At 50.0% G+C, this 8,870-nt stretch overlaps 1 protein-coding gene across 1 annotated transcript; it reads right to left on the bottom strand.

The window, feature by feature from the left end:
* Positions 1-549: 549 nt before the first annotated feature.
* LAMTOR3 (late endosomal/lysosomal adaptor, MAPK and MTOR activator 3) lies at positions 550-6,180 on the bottom strand. The gene is made up of 6 exons (XM_086611560.1): positions 6,135-6,180; positions 5,890-5,924; positions 5,425-5,483; positions 3,915-4,048; positions 2,771-2,834; positions 550-2,051 (listed from the first exon to the last, which is right to left on the bottom strand). Exons 1-6 carry the CDS (start codon positions 6,141-6,143, stop codon positions 1,978-1,980), a joined length of 375 nt encoding a protein of 124 aa, XP_086467686.1. The 5' UTR covers positions 6,144-6,180; the 3' UTR covers positions 550-1,977.
* Positions 6,181-8,870: the final 2,690 nt, after the last annotated feature.

Below are 8,870 nucleotides of genomic sequence, written 5' to 3'. Positions count from 1 at the left end.
ATGTATTGTCTACACAACCTGACGTAAATTCCCAAAATTCCCATCTATGTTTTGGAACACTCGCGTGCACGTAACAGCACCGTGACTCGCTACAGAATCGAGAAGTGGAGCCCAGGACTTTGGTGCCTTAGTCAAAACAGATGTTACATTTCGGAAGCAGTTTGACACTCTGGAGGGTCCCAGGACCAGCCTGGCCTGATCTCCTGGCTGACCCAGCTGCAAGACCCCCTGAGCAACGCTGCTCCTCTGGGAGGGGGGAGGAGACATGGGAGCCCCCCTCTCCCTGCGGAACGGACAGGCTTCTGCTGGAACGTTGCACAGAAACCTCTCCCGCCGTGCCAGTGCTGTGGCACAGGGCTCGGGATCGCTCACGCAGCCCGTCAGCATTCAACAGGTGCCTTTGCTGTGAGAGGGCTGAAGAGGAGGAGGGGAAAACACACCGGAAGAAAAAAGAAAATCCAGATTTGGACATAGGAATAGCATTTTATTTCAACTTAAAAATATCTGTAAATATTTTTATACAGATTGTTTTCTGAATAAAACGTCATTATAAAACTACCAAAGGTCTTCTGTGTTCCTGTGCTGTATTGTTAAGGCTTTGTCCTCCCTTATCCCTTAAGGAAGTGGTTTAACAGACTGGCATCTCCCATTTAGGAAAAAGGCTCTGATGCTTTTGAACCCTTGGGTCTCGGTTTCCAGCTGCTGCTGCAATGACCAGCAACAGAAAGCTGAAAACAGAAAAGGCCTGACTGACAAATTTCAATCCGAGAGAACTTCTGAGCCAAGAATTCCCAGTCCTGATTTCCAACACCACCGTTTCCCCCTGTCCTGCCTGATGCTGAAGGTGGGTGAGGTGTAAGTGAGGGGGCAGTGGCACCCCCTTTCCCAGCCTGAGGCAGAGACCCGCCAAAAACTCTCCCTTCCACCAGCAGCACTGGTTTAGCGCTGAAATCATCACAAGGGGAACCTGGGAGAGAACAAGGCGGACAAAGAGCACGGGATCGTTCCCAGCGATGGGAAGCCAGTCAGCACTAACCTCTGCATCGGCACAGCACTCGGTATCGGTGTCCCACCACCGAGAGACACGCTGGTGAGTTTTCAGCCCGTAAACTCACAGATTTTGCACGTTTACAATTAAGAGACCCATTCTCTCCACAGAAAAGCTGATGTGCTGTAGAGCATTACGGTGCAATAGAAGAGGGGACAAGGCTCTGCCATTTAAAAATACTGTTTTATTTTATTTATTTACTTCGGAAAACCTAAGGGTAAATGAGCTGAGAGTGTCACCGGTGATGAACCACACAAAGACTATGAGACATGAGATCTTCACAACCATATTACACAAAAAAAAAAACATGAAAAAGTGAAACATTGTTCAGGTGCTTTTATCTGGGCATCAGGAAAACCCCTGAAGCAACGGCTTCCATAGAAATCGCTTTCTTTGTAATGGAAGCAGGATGCAGCTAGCATTCCCTTGCCAAAGTATCACCCACACAAGAAAGCTGGGACGTTTATTGATTGTACCGACACATCACTGCTAGCAAACTTGCTCTCACCACACTCTTTCCACCACATCTTTGCTAACACCAAAAACCATCTGCTTTTCAACCCGTGGTGGTCGCCAGCCTGAGGACAAACCCACGGTGTGGCTGGTTCCCTGTCAAGCAAGAGATCTGCGGGTTGCTCGTCCGAGCCAACAGCGCCGTGCCGATCCGGCCCAGCTGGCTGAGCTGAACTCCATGGGAGCTATTGTGGTGGTCTCTCCAGTGCTGCGCAGTACAGGAAGCATGGCCTAAAGTAACACCCACCTACAACACACTAGTAGATCATTTCAGATTCAGCACTATGTACAACTTACTCTTACTTAGTATACTAAGGAGCTGTGGAATTTCTTCTGAGACGTGTTATTTGAGGATTATTGAATCTTTCTGTCCACTGGGCTGCAGAGGGATGCTGCACTCCGGCTACACCATCAGGTTAAGAAACTTCAACCACCTGCCTCAGCTCTTCAAAGAGGGGCGTGAGCTCCTTCTCTAAACTTACAATCAGCCCTGGAAAGAGAGAAGAGACAGAACATCCCATCAAACGACAGAAATGAGAAGTCTCTCTCCAAACCCTGCACCTCCTTCCCCTTCCAAGCCACCAGCAGTGTTTTCCAAAACACAAAACTTCTCACCTCAGCTGCTCTGTCCATGGGAGCACTGGGCAGCACCCAGAGGGAGGGTGCCTGCAGCCCCCGGTAGCACCAGCAGCACAGCTCCTCTCCGGGCTGCTGCTTGCCTCCACTATCACCCTGCAGCTTCCCACAGCTACTGAGGCCCAAGCAGCTGTGCAGGAATTAAATCCCTTTTGCTCACACTCGTTAGCAAGCGCAGAAGCCTCACTGAAGGGCTCTCCCCACCCCACAGAACTGAGAAGATGAAGCCCCACACGTTACTGTGGAACATAACTTGGAACCGATGGGAAGAGACGGAACAACTGGTTGGTACGGTACAAGCCCTGCTGGTGCAGCGAGCACTCACGTAGCCAGGGTAAGGCTAAACACAGGAGAAACGTGCTTCTGACAGAATGACAACTTCAGCAAGTCGCCTGAAATCTATGAATGTTTACTCACGCCTTTCCCTTCTCCCCTTCACAGAATGCTGACAAAATTCACAGCAAGAGCAAAGTTAATACACCTTCAAGGAAATTCAGGTAATTTATTTTCAAGTACTTAAACACCTGGGCCTTAAAAAATACTGCCACACTGAAAACCCACGTGAAGACATACCGGTATTGGCATTGCTGCTAGCAATGAAGCTTACTACCAAAGGCAGGCGATTGAACTGCACCACCTGCAAGGAGAGGGAAGAGTGTTTAGCCAGCAGCTAATGCCTGTTGGATGTCAGAGCTCTGCCACGTAAATTCCTTCCCAAACAGGCAGCCTCCTCAGTTTAAAGGACGGGCAGGAGCAAGAGCCACATAGACAACTTTTCAGTGTACCTGCTTCATAAGATTCACAGTTAAAAACACCAACAGAACTCACACCACATTAGTGAACATGGAAGGCTGCACGTGGAAAGCCTGGCATTGTCCTCCCTCCCTCCTGTGTTCTGCAGGGTTATCCACCTGAAATCTAACTCAGCTTCATACGCTGCAGAGTACACTACGGAGACCACGCTCTCCAGAGGTAACGAGGGCAGGCAGGTTTATTGTTTTAAAATACTATTCCATGTGCAGCAGTATCTCTTCTTCCATTAACAGGGAGCTGGAGCACAACAAATAAGCTACTAACACCAAGAGAATCAAAGCAAGGTACTCACTGTGCATAAACTAACTCATTCACCCATTTATTTTCCAAACAAAGCCGAGATACTGTAGGCTAAACAGCTGGCCAGTTTACTGCAGTCATAACAAAAAGCTCTCAAGACCACTAGAACTTGAGAAGGAGCAGAAACGCAGTAGATGGTGGATTTCGGGATACAAATAACCAGTTTGGAAAAAAACTGACTGCTATTTCAAAGCTTTCTTACCTCAAAGTCGCACTGGCAGCAAGATCAGCTACGCAGTAGGCTGCATGTGCTTATTTAACTTCAGGTGTCACAAACTATAAACAAATATTGTTTGTAAAAGACAACATAAACCCTTCATAACAGATTCAGAAGGCCAAAATGAGCAGCACTTGCTGCAAATACTCCATTACCACCTGTTCAGAAAAAGTCACCATTTTCAACCAGTAAATCTCAGGTTTGAGAAACATTAGAAAAACTCAACAGTGCAAAAGTTTAGCTTAGCCTTTTTAAGCATCACGTGAAATAACACACACATACTTCAACAGCAGCCAAATGGAAATCCAGCAGAGTTTAAACCCCTTCTCCCTCCCTCAGGAAGAGCTCTGGTCACTGAGAACAGGCCACACTGATGAGGTTACTCACCTGGTACGCATTGTAATAGCAGATGATACTTTTGTTTTTAGAAAGCCCTAGTTTACTGCCCTGATCTGTGGCAAGGGCAAAAGTGGACAGGAAGCCAGGCCGCAGTGCGTGTTCTGGAGCGTTATCATTGGCAACTGGAACAAACCAAGAAAATTCTTATTTTTACATGGTATCTACGACTGCACCACAAATCCTTACCCAGCTGGGTGCTATGCCAAAACCACACCTGGTGTTGGGGAACACATAACACATCTTGCATGCTTCCATGACGAGCGCAGGACAATCCTCATGAGCAGCACATCATTTCATATTCCGTACACGATCTGTGCTCACGACACCAGCATCCTCCCTAGCACGCCTAACAAACAGCCTTTCCCTTTACAACGCACAGCCTGTGCTGTGGCTTTGGTTCTGTGTCCCTGTCTGCGCCAATTCCAGCCCTTGAGTTGATCACCAGCACAGTCACTTAGACGAACACAGGTGAAGAAGTGCAAGTTCTGCTACGTGTTTAAATACTTCAGGTCACTAAAAAAAAAATAATAAAATCATAGAATGGTTTGGGTTGGAAGGGACCTCAAAGATCATCTAGTTCCAACCCCCCTGCCATGGGCAGGGACACCCTCCACTACACCAGGTTGCCCAAAGCCTCATCCAGCCCGGCCTTGAACACTGCCAGGGATGGGGCAGCCACAACTTCTCTGGGCAACCTGTTTCAGTGCCTCACCACCCTCAGAGTGAACACTTGCTTCCTTATATCTAATCTAAGTCTCCCCTCTTTCAGTTTAAAGCCATTGCCCTTGTCCTATCACTACACGCCCTTGTAAAAAGTCCCTCTCCAGCTTTCCTGTAGGCCCCCTTTAGGTACTGGAAGGCTGCTATAAGATCACCCCGGAGCCTTCTCTTCTCCAGGCTGAACAGCCCCAACTCTCTCAGCCTGTCTTCATAGCAGAGGTGCTGCAGCCCTCAGATTATCTTTGTGGCCTCCTCTGGACCCACTCCAGCAGCTCCATCTGCAGTATTTGAATCAGTACCCTTAAACTAGGTTTACCCACAACATAAAACCATTTTAAACAGAAACTGCAGAGATATGATAAAAATTACAGTACCAAAAAGCAAACAAAATTAAGTAACGTGTGTAAAAGTTGGATGCAACTGCCTGTGAGCATTGACTGGCCAAGTCAACCAACTACTGGTAGCTCTCTGGTACTTTGTATCAGCCTGCGAGTGACCTGACATACAAGCACCTTACAGCTCTCCAGCCCTACTCACTCAGGAAAATTTCTCCAGCCTACAATTACTGAGGACGTTGCACACACGCAAATAAGAGGATAAATTTAAAGAAGTATGTAACCAACCACTGAACTTGAAGAAAAAAATCTGATTTAACTCTTCAACTTTGGATAATCAGGCACCAGGCAAAAACAGAAAAGATTCTGCCGTACTTTTCCACCCTCTGCTGTTCAACCAGGATGCCAGTCACGGGGCACAGTGAGAAGCTGGAGTCAGTTACCTTTGATAACAGGCACACCATCTCTATCTGAGACTACGATGGCATGAAGACCTTCAACGCTGCAAAAAAGGAAGAGGTGGCACCATTTAAAAACCAGAATAATCAGCAAAGACCTTTTTTTTTTTTTCCTGAACAAACACGCGAGGAAGGGGAAAATACGGAAAAAAATCGATGCCTTCACTAATTTAATATTTCCCTGAAAGGGGCTCGTTCTCTTTAGCACAGGTGGTCTCTCGGAGCAGTAAAAAGAAAAACATAAAGTCAAAATACTGAAAAGCGGACGGAACTTTTCGCTTCGGAAGGAGGGCTGGTGCTACTCATTAACTTTCACTTAAACCACGAGACTCGCGCCCGGGGTCAGCCGCCCCCCGCGCCGAAGGGGCTGCCGGCGGGTTCGGCACTTGGGGAACGCCTCTGGGATCCCGAGGCCGACCCCGGCGCCCACCCGCCCCCCGCGCCGGTTACCTCGGCAGCTTCTTGTACAGAAACCTCTTCAGGTCCTGCGGACAGAGACGGGCGGCGCGTTACTCGTTTCCGCAGCGGGCGGAGCTCCCCGCGCCCCGCTCCTCCGCAGGCCCCGCCGCCCGCTCCAGGGCGGATCTCCCCTCCCCGCCCGGCCCCGACCCCCTCCCCCGACACCCCCGGCCCGGCACTCGGCCCCCCACCCCCGGCCGAACCGCCGCCCGCCCGCCCCGCGGAGCCGCACTCACTTCGGCCATGGCTGGGGCCCTGTCGGCGCTGCCGCCGCCACCTCCGCGGGCCTGCGAGACAAGAGGGCGCCCGGTCAGCGGCGGCGGGCGGGCGGGCGCGCTCCCTCCTTGAGGCCCGGCCGCCTCCCCCCGCCCCGCCGCCATGGTAGAGGCCGCCCCCCGCCCCGCGAAGGGAGAGCGGTCGGGTCGAGACCACCCGCCGCTCCGGGCGCGGGGGGAGTGCCGCCCCGCGCTGCCGCTCACCCTCGGCGCCCACCGCACCGCACAGCCCCGCCGCCGCCGCCGCCCCGTTCAGCCTCTGTCACATGACGGCGCGCCGCCCTCCCGGGCCGGGAAGCGCTTCCGCCCCGCCGCCCCGCCCAGGCAGCGCCGGATCGGATCGGCGCCGGGAGAGCTGCCGGCACAGCGCGGGGCGGGGGGAGCGCGTTTATTTGGGCGGGGGCGCGGGGTTACGGAGCGGCGGGCGGCCCCCCCCGGCGTGTGCGGTCGGTCGGTGGGTGGGAGCCGCTTGGCTCCAGCGCTCGGCTGCCGCTGGAGGCCCCGCTCCGCGCTTTGAGAGCCGCGCTGTGCGTTATCCGTAACGTAAGGCTGATAAAATTCATCCCGGTGTTGCTGCGAGACGCCTGGGACCACCCGCACGGGAGCGCGGAAGGCACGGGTTTCGTTCCAGGGGCTCGCCCCCGCCAGGACATGCTGCCCAGGGGGCACGGGGAGGCGGCCGGGGGGGCACAGAGGTGGCAGAGTTAACCTCGTGCTTTCTGGTGACCCCGCGAAGCTACATGAGCCCCTTGGGTTTCCCCCTCTGACAGGTGAGGTTTTGGCTGATCCGGTTCTCGGCACCACCGGCAACGGCAGCACAGTCTTGGAGAAAAAAAAAAAAAACAACATAGAATTTAAGTTAAAGGAACAAAACCAAAAAAAAACACATTCCTTTCTGCTGAGTACAGTTATATCTAGTTTTATTCATCCAGTGATGCTCGTTTCCCATACTTTTGGATCTAGTCCATCCAGCCATGGACCTGCAGGCTCATAATTTAACAGCTGAGGTGAAGAAACAAAACCAGTAGGTGCCCACAGTGTAATGGTGGTAACTGTGAATGTACTTGTAAAGTCTGGTTCTACTGGAGTCTCAGACCGTATTAAAAAAGAACCCTGCTCAGCCTGTACCCTGCTTTTTCTTGGAAAGGCTGCTGCTACGTGCTAAGCACTGTTGATACTTGAAGATTTTGCTTAGGTGCCAATATTGGAGCTTAAATTAGAAAAAAAAAAAAGCTCACCAGAAAATTTCTAATGTTTCTGAATGTATACGTCTTGTGAAGCTTTAAAAAAGCCTGAAACAACTAGAGATAAGCCACTTTTTTTTTTCAAATAACAGAGGTAATGACTAAATAAAAAGAGTAAGGAGTTAATTCTGGGTAGCTAGAAAAGTTGAGGGATTTTTTTGTCAGGCTGTTCAAAACCAGTTTTGGTTTTCCCTGTTCTTTCCAATACCTTATTTTAATGAGAACTTCACCTTCTGAAGAAAGGTCATCTGAAAAGATTCAGGTACTCCGCCCTGCTCAATTAGCATCTTGCTGGTAAGAAAATTAATTCCGGACTTTCCAGCAGATTCCTTCGACAAACTCAGGGAAGATAATGACATTTCTGAAAAAAAAACCTTCAGACTTCAGAAAAAAGTAGCAATCATGAGGAGAGAAACACCCACTCGGAATATTAAAAGAATGTTTGCAGGCCATGTTCAGAGCAGGTTAATCTTTATGCTATTGGAAACAATAGCAACCTTCTGCATATTACTGCACATTTCAAAGTCTGAAACTATTTAATCTGTTAAATGCTAAGTAGCATTTTTCCACTAGTATAAACATATTAATTGTTCCCTTCTTTGAAAATGGCAATTTCAATAATCCAAGGAAATGTGGCAGCCTAGATGTCACTTTTGAACTACTGGGACGTCTGCGATGCCACAGGACACAGCCTCTGCATTATTCCAGTTTGCTGAGGTGCTGATAGCAGCATAACCAACCTAGCCCAGCTCAACACCCGTCCACTTACCTGCTCCTCAGCTGCAGCAGAAGTAACTGCAGGGCAGACGCAACCCATCCCATTAGTACGAGCAGCTTTGCTTATAAGAAAGATGATCATAGAATCATAGAATGGTTAGGGCTGGAAGGGACCTTCAAAGGTCATCTAGTCCAACCCCCCTGCAAGGAACAGGGATATCTCCAACTAGATCAGGTTGCTCAGGGCCTCATCCAACCTGGCCTTGAACGTCTCCAGGGATGGAGCATCCACCACCTCTCTGGGCAACCTGTTCCAGTGTTCTACAACTCTCATGGTAAAAAATTTTTTCCTAATATCCAATCTGAATCTACCTCCCTCTATTTTAAAACCATTAGCCCTTGTCCTATCACAACAGGCCCTCCTGAACAGCCTCTCCCCATCTTTCCTGTAGGCCCCCTTGAGGTACTGGAAGACCGCTATAAGGTCACCCCGGAGCCTCCTCTTCTCCAGGCTGAAGAGCCCCAACTCTTTCAGCCTGTCCTCATAGGAAAGGTGAAGACCATCTCCTCATGATGAAGATGAAGACCATCTCTCCACTCTGACTTCACTGTTCCGATATTTGTCAAATGTGTTATATATCCTTTTTGCTCTTAACTAAAAGACCACCTGCAAGCTCAGACTCCTTTGTGAACGGGAAGGCCCGACTACTTGTTAAAGCTTTTGGAAGGATTTTCT

This window comes from Tauraco erythrolophus, chromosome 5 (assembly GCF_009769465.1).
Source record: "Tauraco erythrolophus isolate bTauEry1 chromosome 5, bTauEry1.pri, whole genome shotgun sequence".
NCBI lineage: Eukaryota > Metazoa > Chordata > Aves > Musophagiformes > Musophagidae > Tauraco > Tauraco erythrolophus.
The sequence above is the reverse complement of the archived record's forward strand: the minus strand, read 5'-3'. Positions and strand labels throughout refer to the sequence as shown.